Source organism: Oncorhynchus nerka, linkage group LG5, assembly GCF_034236695.1.
Source record: "Oncorhynchus nerka isolate Pitt River linkage group LG5, Oner_Uvic_2.0, whole genome shotgun sequence".
NCBI classification, from domain to species: Eukaryota; Metazoa; Chordata; class Actinopteri; order Salmoniformes; family Salmonidae; genus Oncorhynchus; species Oncorhynchus nerka.
In genome coordinates this window covers 39,244,456-39,256,709 of record NC_088400.1, presented here as the reverse complement: position 1 = coordinate 39,256,709, position 12,254 = coordinate 39,244,456, and the positions used below count along the sequence as shown (strand labels likewise).

Genomic DNA, 12,254 nt, shown 5'->3' with positions numbered 1-12,254 from the left:
ACAACAGCTAAACTTGAAGAGTTTAGTCTACGTGCTACCGTTTCCCCTCAGGTGCGCACGCACGGTCATCTGCCAGGTGCGCACGCACGCACGGTCATCTGCCAGGTGCTGTGGATCCTTAGCTGTTCCTCTGATTGGTTTAGGATCCTGTTTAAATCCCATTCAAACTCCCGCTCTGCTCCCTCCTCTTTGTCACCGCGCCACACGCTGGAGAGATGTGCAGAACAGCCGCCGGTGCCAGTCCTCCACGCAACTGGAGTTTTGTTCACGGGGAGCTCAGTGGAAGGCTCGTTTTTAATATTAGATAGGGTTTATTTTTCCATTGTCAGCGTTGCTAACGGAATTATGAGACTTGTTCATTGCTACGGGGGCTCTCGAGAAGTTGTATGTCTTTAATGCATGATATTAGTTTATAGAAGCCTCTACAGAGCGGATGAGAATCATCATGAATTTGCCGGTATCTGTGCTTGTCCTTTCGGCGATGTGTGCGTTTTGTCTCGGCACCATCCCCGGTAAGTACAGGAACTGGAACAATTGCATGTCTTGTACGATAAGTAGGGTGAGTTATAAATGTGTGGTGCTTGCGAGGGATAGCCTATATGGAACTAAAAAGTGCACTAGGTTAGGATGGAAATAAAGGTTCCTCTATCCAAGTCACGGGGGGAGCATAACACATCTGGCCTTACATCCACGTTACGATATGACCTTCCTCGAGATTCCAATTACTCATATTCCATCTGACAAACTGGAAGCATTAGCTGCGCGCCTGTTTCTCCAAGCAACCAGAATCAATCTCCGGAGGACGCTCGCGCCGGTCTGGTTCAGTTTCTGCTGACAGACAGAACCGGTCGACGAGAAGCAGTGACAGACACGGTGTCAGGTGACGGTGTCTGTCTCCCCTTCTGTTCTCTTTCTGAAACTAACGGTCATAATATCTATTGAATTATTGAAGGGTAATTTCCATTTGTCAGTAACACCCCAAGGCTATTCGTAAACGATTGGTATATATGTGTGAAGGTTATGTTGAAGATGGCAATATCTAAGTAGAGGGTTGCATTTTTATTTCTAATGTAATACAGTTTTGATTCCTGGAAGGAAATGATGTTAAGGCTGACAGAATGGGAGCCGGAGGGTAGATTCGCTCTAGCTGCAGGTTATTGGGCACATGCACACCCACACCCACACATTTTAAACACTTTATTTTAATCCACCAATCATATTTTTCAAAAAAAGGATCTTCTATTTCTAAGGTCCCTGTATGCACTGCCCACCGACAGCTGAAACAGAGCGGAACCTAGCCAATTGCTTTGCCCTAGTTTTTGTCAGGCCCTGCAATCTGGAGGCCACGGTCAAGCCTGTGGCTGAGACTGCTGAATATCAGCGCCACCAGCTTGCACCTACACCGAGGCTGTCCAAGTGTCCAAAGAATACAGAAAGCCAGGGAGGGATAAACCGAGGCCACATAAAACACACCCTTTCAGCTACACACTAATCTCTCCTGGAGGAGATTCAGAGGAGTTTCAAGTCCTTTGGCAATCAGCCACAGGCTGCCGTGTTGCAGTGTCTGTGTCCCACTAGCCTTCTGTCTGGCTCTCTGCTCCACCCCAACTCCTGTGTCATTGTTCAGCTGTTTGTTCATACTCTGATTCGTATTACTCAACCCCTTCTCATGCAACCCCAGTAAACACCATCTAAAATTAGACACCTTTTGGTCTGTGACGCTTAAACATTTTATATTCAAAATAGTTGTTTAATTGACATTGAGCTTTCTCTCTTCTCTCAGCCCATTTAAACTCTCTCTCTTCCCCCCTCCTCTCCCATCCCCAGGTGAGTTTGGCTCTCTGGCTGAGATGGAGGACCTCCTGTTAAGGAACCTGTTCCAGGGGTACCAGCGCTGGGTCCGGCCCATCCAGCACGCCAACGACACGGTCACGGTACGCTTCGGACTCAAGATCTCACAGCTGGTGGACGTGGTGAGGACGCCGTATGCATATGCACAGGCACGAACGCACACACGCTAAACGCGGCCCCGCGGCGAAAGACCTTGCCATATAAACCAACGGTAAAAGACATGGACGTCTCAAAATATCTTGTCTGAATTGCTTGAGCCACGTAGTTCTTGTAATTCTGACCCTGTCCATGTTGCTCAAACAAGTAATGCTGAAAGAAAATAATCTTATAAACCACAGTGGAACAACTCCACCCCGGAGCTGACCAAGGTCCTGAAATAAAGCTGGTGGCCTCAGTGGGATTTCTATCTAGCTTTTTCTCTCCTTTTATGAAACTCTCGGAACACGCTCTTTTCCAACAGAGCTTTACATTTTTCAGGGCCTGATTTGATAAGGTGAGCTGGTTTAGCTCTTCTGTCCAAAGAACACAAGCAGCCAATAGAACAGTCCCATTCATGGTCTTAAATATGAACCTTGCTTAAACAAACAGCAGGGTACATATCTCTCGCTCTCTGAGGGGAGATGCCTGTGGCATGTATGTAATTGTTTAAACTCAAAAAGAGAGGTTGTAAATACTAACTGATATCATACCAAATAATGAGAATGAAAGAATATAGGAAAAGAGATTGGGGGGGGGTGAGCTGAAGCACGGGAGTAGGAGAGTAGGAGGGATAGGAAGAGAGAGGTGAATCACAGGCGAAAGCGATAGAGAGAAGCGCTCTGCTTCAGGCTGATAATTGGTGCCAGTGTTGCTAGCCGTCTGTCCTGTATTAGGTTACAGTTCACCTCTGGACTATGTAAACTAAAATCTTCCCTGTCATGTCATCTTGCACCAAATGATCCTAAAAGAAACTCTGAAATGGAAAGATAGAATATTCACATGAAAATCTGTCACCAATTGCATGGACACATATACAGTGGGGCAAAAAATTATTTAGTCAGCCACCAATTGTGCAAGTTTTCCCACTTAAAAAGATGAGAGAGGCCTGTAAATTTTCAACATAGGTACACTTCAACTATGACAGACAAAATGAGAGAAAAAAAATCCAGAAAATCACATTGTTGGATTTGTAATTAATTTATTTGCAAATTATGGTGGAAAATAAGTATTTGGTCAACTACAAAAAAGCAAAATTTCTAGCTCTCACAGACCTGTAACTTCTTCTTTTAAGAGGCTCCTCTGTCCTCCACTCGTTACCTGTATTAATGGCACCTGTTTGAACTTGTTATCAGTATAAAAGACACCTGTCCACAACCTCAAACAGTCACACTCCAAACTCCACTATGGCCAAGACCAAAGAGCTGTCAAAGGACACCAGAAACAAAATTGTAGACCTGCACCAGGCTGGGAAGACTGAATCTGCAATAGGTAAGCAGCTTGGTTTGAAGAAATCAACTGTGGGAGCAATTGGAAATGGAAGACATACAAGACTTCTGATAATCACCCTCGATCTGGGGCTCCACGCAAGATCTCCCCCCGTGGGGTCAAAATGATCACAAGAACGGTGAGCAAAAATCCCAGAACCACACGGGGGGACCTAGTGAATGACCTGCAGAGAGCTGGGACCAAAGTAACAAAGCCTACCATCAGTAACACATTACGCCGCCAGGGACTCAAATCCTGCAGTGCCAGACGTGTCCCCCTGCTTAAGCCAGTACATGTCCAGGCCCGTCTGAAGTTTGCTAGAGAGCATTTGGATGATCCAGAAGAAGATTGGGAGAATGTCATATGGTCAGATGAAACCAAAATATAACTTTTTGGTAAAAACTCAACTCGTCGTGTTTGGAGGACAAAGAATGCGGAGTTGCATCCAAAGAACACCATACCTACTGTGAAGCATGGGGGTGGAATCATCATGCTTGGGGCTGTTTTTCTGCAAAGGGACCAGGACGAATGAAGGAAAGAATGAATGGGGCCATGTATCGTGAGATTTTGAGTGAAAACCTCCTTCCATCAGCAAGGGCATTGAAGATGAAACGTGGCTGGGTCTTTCAGCATGACAATGATCCCAAACACACCGCCCGGGCAACGAAGGAGTGGCTTCGTAAGAAGCATTTCAAGGTCCTGGAGTGGCCTAGCCGGTCTCCAGATCTCAACCCCACAGAAAATCTTTGGAGGGAGTTGAAAGTCTGTTGCCCAGCAACAGCCCCAAAACATCACTGCTCTAGAGGAGATCTGCATGGAGGAATGGGCCAAAATACCAGCAACAGTGTGTGAAAACCTTGTGAAGACTTACAGAAAACGTTTGACCTCTGTCATTGCCAACAAAGGGTATATAACAAAGTATTGAGATAAACTTTTGTTATTGACCAAATACTTATTTTCCACCATAATTTGCAAATAAATTCATTAAAAATCCTACAATGTGGTTTTCTGGATTTTTCTTCCCCCCTCATTTTGTCTGTCATAGTTGAAGTGTACCTATGATGAAAATTACAGGTCTCTCTCATCTTTTTAAGTTGGAGAACTTGCACAATTGGTGGCTGACTAAATACTTTTTTGCCCCACTGTAGCTATAGACACGCAAATGCGTTAGTCCAGTGTCACTTTGATTATGGTTCACTAGCATCCTCAAACATCTAAAGAATAAGCCAACCTTGTAAGAATTAAACTTAAACTTCCCCCTCATACTCATCTGGAGGTTGAGGGTTTTTTGTCTCAGGGACTTACTTCCATTGTTTTTCCATAAGTACATACAGTTGAAGTCAGAAGTTTCCATACACTTAGGTTGGAGTCATTAAAACTAGTTTTTCAACCACTCCACAAATTTCTTGTTAACAAACTATAGTTTTGGCAAGTCGGTTAGGAAATCTCTTTTGTGCATGACACAAGTCATTTTTCCAACAATTGTTTACAGAACGATTATTTCACTTATAATTCATTATCACAATTCCAGTAGGTCAGAAGTTTACATACACTAAGTGGACTGTGCCTTTAAACAGCTTGGAAAATTCCAGAAAATAATGTCATGGCTTTAGAAGCTTCTGATACGCTAAATTACATAATTTGAGTCAATTGGAGGTGTACCTGTAGATGTATTTCAAGGCCTACCTTCAAACTCAGTGCCTCTTTGCTTGACATCATGGGAAAATCAAAATAAATCAGCCAAGACCTCAGAAAAACAATTGTAGACCTCCACAAGTCTGGGTCATCCTTGGGAGCAATTTCCAAACGCCTGAAGGTACCACGTTCATCTGTACAAACAATAGTACGCAAGTATAAACAACATGGGACCACGCAGCCGTCATACCGCTCACGAAAAATTGTATTATTCGCCTACCTCCTCATGCCTTTTGCACACATTGTATATAGACTGCCCATTTTTTTCCTACTGTGTTATTGACTTGTTAATTGTTTATTCCATGTGTAACTCTGTGTTGTCTGTTCACACTGCTATGCTTTATCTTGGCCAGGTCGCAGTTGCAAATGAGAACTTGTTCTCAACTAGCCTCCCTGGTTAAATAAAGGTGAAATAAATCAAAATAAAACGAAGGAGTCTCGTTCTGTCTCCTAGAGATGAACATACTTTGGTGTGAAAAGTGCAAATTAATCCCAGAACAACATCGAAGGACCTTGTGAAGATGCTGGGGAAACTGGTACAATCGTATTTATATCCACAGTAAAACGAGTCCTATATCGACATAACCTGAAAGGCCTCTCAGCAAGGAAGAAGACACTGCTCCAAAACCGCCATTAAAAAAGCCAGACTACGGTTTGCAACTGCACATGGGGACAAAGATCTTACTTTTTGGAGAAATGTCTTCTGGTCTGATGAAACAAATATAACTGTTTGTCCATAATGACCATCGTTATGTTTGGAGGAAAAAGGGGGAGGCAACATCTCAAGACATCAGTCAGGAAGTTAAAGCTTGGTCGCAAATGGGTATTCCAAATGGACAATGACCCCAAGCATACTTCCAAAGTTGTGGAAAAATGGCTTGAGGACAACAAAGTAAAGGTATTGGAGTGGCCATCACAAAGCCCTGACCTCAATCCTATTGAAAATGTGTGGGCAGAACTGAAAAAGCGTGTGCAAGCAAGGAGGCCTAAAAACCTGACACAGTTACACCAGCTCTGTCAGGAGGAATGGGACAAAATTCACCCAACTTATTGTGGGAAGCTTGTGGAAGGCTACCCAAAACGTTTGACCCAAGTTAAACAATTTTAAAGGCAATGCTACCAAGTACTACTTGAGTGTATGTAAACTTTTGACCCACTGGGAATGTGATGAAAGAAATAAAAGCTGAAATAAATAATTCTCTATTCTGACATTTCACATTCTTAAAATAAAGTGGTGATCCTAACTGACCTAAAACCGGGAATTTTTAGTCGGATTAAATGTCAGGAATTGTGAAAAACTGAGTTGTTTGCAAACTGATATGTGACAAGTCTTAATAACAAAAAAAGCTAAAAATTTGGGTCTCAAAATAGGTGTCACTCTGCCCCTCCTGCCCTGAACGATGGGTCGCCACTGCCCGCAATAGGGCCAGAGGCAGAGAATCCCAGTGGAGAAAGGGGAGCCGGCCAGGAAGAGACAGCAAGCAGCACTGCCTTGTCGTTCACCTTCGCACCCCTGGAGCAGACTGCACTCAATCATTGAACCTACTGAAGAGATGAGTCTTCAGTAAAGACTTAAAGGTCGATACCGTGTCTGCGTCTCTCACATGTATAGGCAGACCCTTCCATAAAAATGTATCTCTATAGGATAAAGCCCAACATTTGGTGGACCGTAGCGTACGTGTAAGTGTGTACGACAGGATCAAATCAGAGAGATGGGTAAGAGCAAGTCAATGTAATGCCTTGTAGGTTAGCAGTAAAACCTTAATCAGCCCTAGTCTTAACAGGAAGCCAGTGTAGAGTGGCTAGCACTGGAGGTTTCGAGGCAACATCCTAGCAGCCGTATTTAGCACTAACTGAAATTGATTTAGTGCTTTATCCGGGCAGCCGGCAAGCAAAGAATTGTAGTATTCTAATCTAGAAGTGACAAAAGCATGGATTAGCTTTTCTGCATCATTTTTAGACAAAATGTTTCAGATTTTTTGCATTGTTACGAAGATGGAAGAAAGCTGCCTTTTGAAATATTCTTGGTATGTTTGTCAAAAGCGAAGTCAGGGTCCAGAGTACCACCGAGGTCTTTCACAGTTTGATTTGAGACTACTGTACAACCATCAAGATAAATTGTCAGATCAAACAGATCTCTTTGTTTCTTGACCTAGACCTAGCATCTCTGTTTTCTCTGAGTTTAAAAGTAAACCATTTTCTGCCATTCACTTCCTTTATCTGAAACAGGCTTCCAGGGCAAGCAATTTTGGGGCTTCACCATGTCTCATCAAAATGTACATGTGTGTCATTCACAAAGCAGTGAAAGTTGACATTGTTTTTCCGATTGACATCAAGAGGTAGAATATATAGTGAAAACAATAGTGGTCCTGAAACGGAAACTTGAGGAACACCCGAAACTTACATCCAGAGACAAACATATCTTTCCGACAGATAAGATCTAAACCAGGCAATAATTTGTCTGTGTAAACCAATTAGGGTTTCCAATCTCTCCAAAGAATGTGGTGATTGATGGTGTCAAATGGTACTAAGGTCTAGGAGCACGAGGACAGATGCATTAAAAGGTCATTTACCCTCTTCATGAGTTCAGTTTTATGATGGGGTCTCAAACCTGAATGAAGCTGTTCGTATACATTATTTGTCTTCAGGAGGCAGTGAGCTTTTTCAAAATAGAATGGGTGATTTGATATAGGCTAATAGTTTTTTTTAAACATTTTTATTTTACAAACTGATATGTGACGTGTTAATGCCAAAATGACAGGCAACGACAAAAACATTCGTAAAAAATGCGGGGCTCAAAACAGGTGGGGCTCTGCCTCTCCTTCCCTGAACGACAGGTCGCAACTCCCCGTAAGCTGCGCAACAACTTTTAAAAGAAATTGCGTGAAGTGGGGGATTCGTTATAGGCCAATATTTTTTTATATATTTTTTTTGATTTTCCAGGTCAAGATTTGTCTTTTTCAAGAGAAGCTTTAATACTGCCACTTTTTTTGGTGAGTTTGGTACACATCCGGAGGATAGGGAGCCATTTATGTTCAACATAGGAGGGCCAAGCACAGGAAGTAGCTCTTTCAGTAGTTTAGTTGGATTAGGGTCCAGTATGCAGCTGACTATTTTTGTGACTGTATCAAGAGATATAGGATTAAAAAACTTGAGTGTCTCCATTGATTCTAGGCCCTGGCAGTTCTGTGCAGCTTCAGGACAACTGAGTTTTGGAGAAATTCTCAGATTCAAAGAGGAGTCTGTAATTTTGCTTTCTAATGATCATAATCTTTTCATCTAAGAATTTCATGAATTCATCACTGCTGAAGTAAAAAGCCATCCTCTCTTGGAATGCTGCTTTTTAGTTAGCTTTGGGACAGTATCAAAAATATGTCTGCTTCTTATTCTCATTAGGCTGGAAAAATAGGCTGATCAAGCAGCTGTGAGGGCTCTTCAATATTGCACGGTACGGTCTTTCCAAGCTAGTCAGAAGAATTCCAGTTTGGTGGAGAGGTTATGGATCTACAGTCAGTGTCCAGATTTCCGTTCCAGTTTAGCCCATCTGAACAGTAGGCTACAGTTCCCTTGACGTGCCATAGGCCTACAGTATGTGAAGTCCCCATCTTGTGACTGGCATTTTGTGTAGCGCCTCACAATCGTCACATAACAGGAACTGCTATCCCCCCTCTTTTACCACGTCACCAGATCTTTCGAAAACATTACATTACATTTACATTTAAGTCACATTACTTTACATTACATTACATTAGAAAACATTACTTTTCAGGCCCTTTATTTTCAACTCTCCATTACGCAGATTTTTCTCCTAATGATTTCAACTCTGACTCTTGTCCTTTTTTGAATCCGTGGATTGATGTTAACGTTTTATGCCCGTTCCCAAATGCATTTGGCGATTGGCGTGTTGGCTATTTGACGACCGTACGGTTTGGCCCTAAAAGCTTAGGCTTATGCTCTAATACCAGACTAAAATAATAAAGGCAGAACCTTCATGTAGCCTATCAATATAAATTGCACAAGAGTGATACATTTAGAAATGGTTTAAGGTGTAATCATGACATAGTGTAAAAAGGAAATGGAACAGACAGCAAAATTTGATTCCATTTTAAATGACATCCGATACACATTTCTAACCTGGATGTCTCCTCTCCCTATGCTCCACTCTACATGACCTCTCTTTCTCTCTCGCTCTCACATACACACACAGGATGAGAAGAACCAGCTGATGACCACTAATGTGTGGCTGTGGCAGGTGAGGAGAAGGGGGGGGGTGTAACTGTAGCTTGTAAAAGGCATAGAAACTGTTGTCCACAGAAGACGATAGATGGATAACAATCTTTTTTTTTTCCTTCAACAGGAGTGGATAGATTATAAACTGCGATGGAACCCTGAGGACTATGGTGGGATCACATCGATCAGAGTTCCATCTGAGACCATCTGGTTGCCCGACATTGTGCTCTATGAGAAGTAAGCTCAATGATGATGTCACGTGTTATGAAAGGTTCATTTAGCATAAAGTCTTCAGACAAGACCTATATTCACACTAATAGCCCACATTGATACTCTATATCATTTTTTGTTTGTTTGATGTATTCCTAAGAAATATATGTTTTATACACACCCTAGAAAGCCAGTATGGAGGTTAGCTCTCAGGCTACAATGAAAGGCGGCCAGTGTGTCGGGGGGGAAAAATATCTGAGTTCAAAAAGTACTTGTACTCAAAACCATGACGAATAATCCAAGGAGGCCGAGATTCAAAAATCATATAATTATATTAATCCATGCTCAAAAGAATACAAAAAGTGGAAGTGCAAGGTGCTAGTAAAATACGTTTCGGACTTATACACACCCTAACCATAATATTAACCCTAATCTTACCCCCTGCCCCTCTCTCCTCTCCCAGTGCTGACGGGCGGTTCGAGGGCTCCCTGATGACCAAAGCCATCGTTAAGTCCAACGGTAGAATCACGTGGACCCCTCCGGCCAGCTACAAGTCGGCCTGCACCATGGACGTCACCTTCTTCCCCTTTGACAGACAGAACTGCTCCATGAAGTTTGGCTCCTGGACCTACGACGGTAACATGGTGGACATGATCCTGTTAGACGACTATGTCGACAGGAAGGACTTCTTCGACAACGGCGAGTGGGAGATCCTGAACGCCACGGGGGCCAGAGGAAACCGGCGAGACGGGCTGTATTCCTTCCCCTTCATAACGTACTCGTTCATTCTGAAACGTCTCCCGCTGTTCTATACCCTGTTTCTAATTATCCCGTGCCTCGGTCTGTCGTTCCTGACCGTGCTGGTGTTCTATCTGCCGTCGGACGAAGGGGAGAAGCTCTCTCTCTCCACCTCCGTCCTTGTGTCTCTCACTGTGTTCCTCCTGGTCATAGAAGAGATCATCCCGTCTTCCTCCAAGGTCATCCCTCTCATCGGGGAGTACCTCCTCTTCATCATGATCTTCGTCACCCTCTCCATCATCGTCACGGTGTTTGTCATCAACGTGCACCACCGGTCCTCAGCCACCTACCACCCCATGTCCCCCTGGGTTCGCTCCCTCTTCCTTCAGAGGCTACCTCGGATGCTGTGCATGCGGGGCCACACTGACCGGTACCACTACCCCGAGCTGGCGCCGGAGAGTCCTGAGCTGAATCCCCGGTCTGGGGGTCAGAGGAGCAGCGGGGCCCATGGACAGAGTCCTCTGAAGGGGAAGGAAGATGAGAGTCAAGCCTGGGTCACCATGCTGGAGAGAGCTACGTACTCCGTGCGTTACATCAGCTGCCATATACGCAAGGAACACTTTATCAGAGAGGTGGGTCACCATGCTATATGTTTTAATCAACGTGATATGTAGTGTAATGCCATTTATATAATGTAATACTAAGATACTGAATTTGTTCCTGTTTCCCTGATTTTTCCTGTTTTCAGGTGGTCCAGGACTGGAAGTTTGTGGCTCAGGTTCTGGACAGGATCTTCCTGTGGGCCTTCCTCACTGTGTCGGTCCTAGGGACCATCCTGATCTTCACCCCTGCCCTGCAGATATTCCTTAGTACCCCTCCCCAGTCAGGACCCAGCAACCCCCATTAACTCATCACCCCCTCCCCAGTCCAGACCTAGCATCCCCCTCCAACTCGGCACCCAGTCCAGGCCCTCTACCCCTCCTGAATTCCCCAAACTGAGGCCTGGACACCCGACCAACAACTCAACCCTGACCCCCAGTCTTGATCTATAGCCCCCTCTACCTCCAGTTTCTCCTGAGCTTTTCAGCCAACTGGCCATAGTCAGCACAGTCAACCCCCTACGGTGGAGCTATGCCCTGACCTCCCGTGCCCCAGCTTGAGTCAGAATTAGCACATCACCATGCTAGAGCAGTTCTGCTATCGATCTTTTATCCGTGTTTACATATTACATGGTCTTTATGACAGAGTTCACTCAATGTACAGAAGATGAATAACAAAGCTAATTAGAAAGGTGTTCAAAATTTGTATCAAAGCCATGATAGTATGTACAGTAATGTAGCATTCTGAAGCACAAACATTGACTGTAATATTTTGAATTAGTGTAAAATGTGCAATATATTCTCTGTGGTTACTGTAGATACCGACAACATACTTAGTTCTTCACATTATACTCCTCAAAACCGTTATGGTCAGACCCAAATATTGTGATCTTAGTTAGTGTAAGTTTGTCTGTGAGTGGAATGGTAGCGGCATCCAGGCCGCTCTGATTGGACGATCAGTGTTCTATTTGTGGTGATTCGGGGCGGCAGGTAGACGAGTGGTTAGAGCGAATCCCCGAGCTGACAAGGTAAAAATCTGTCGTTCTGCCCCTGAACAAGGCAGTTAACCCACTGTTCCTAGGCCATAATTGAAGTAGGAATTTGTTCATAACTGGCTTGCCTAATTAAATAAAAATACATTTTGGAGGTGTCCTCATTAGCTAGGAATTGTTTGACTTCTGTTTTTTGTTCTGGCTGTTGTGACCTTTGACTTTTATTTCACACTTGTTTGGGCACTCCGTCAACTAGTTAATTTAAATAAATTATTATTCAGGTACAAATGACTATAGTCCCCAAAGAAAATCCTCCGTCGATGTCCAGCCACTTTTGTGATTACTGTTATGGAGTATGATGGGTAACACAGTGAAGCAGACTCTTACAAACCATCGTTCTGATGTCCTGATGTACATCAAATCATCATAACGAGATTTTGAATACGGCAAGTTTGTATTTCGTCATGTAGTTTTG

The 12,254-nt window shown here is 43.7% G+C and overlaps 1 protein-coding gene across 1 annotated transcript; it reads left to right on the top strand.

The window, feature by feature from the left end:
* Positions 1-214: 214 nt before the first annotated feature.
* LOC115129463 (neuronal acetylcholine receptor subunit non-alpha-3-like) lies at positions 215-11,946 on the top strand. The gene is made up of 6 exons (XM_029659828.2): positions 215-512; positions 1,828-1,973; positions 9,218-9,262; positions 9,368-9,477; positions 9,914-10,820; positions 10,937-11,946. The coding sequence occupies exons 1-6, from the start codon at positions 434-436 to the stop codon at positions 11,093-11,095; spliced, it is 1,446 nt and encodes a 481-aa protein (XP_029515688.1). The 5' UTR covers positions 215-433; the 3' UTR covers positions 11,096-11,946.
* Positions 11,947-12,254: the final 308 nt, after the last annotated feature.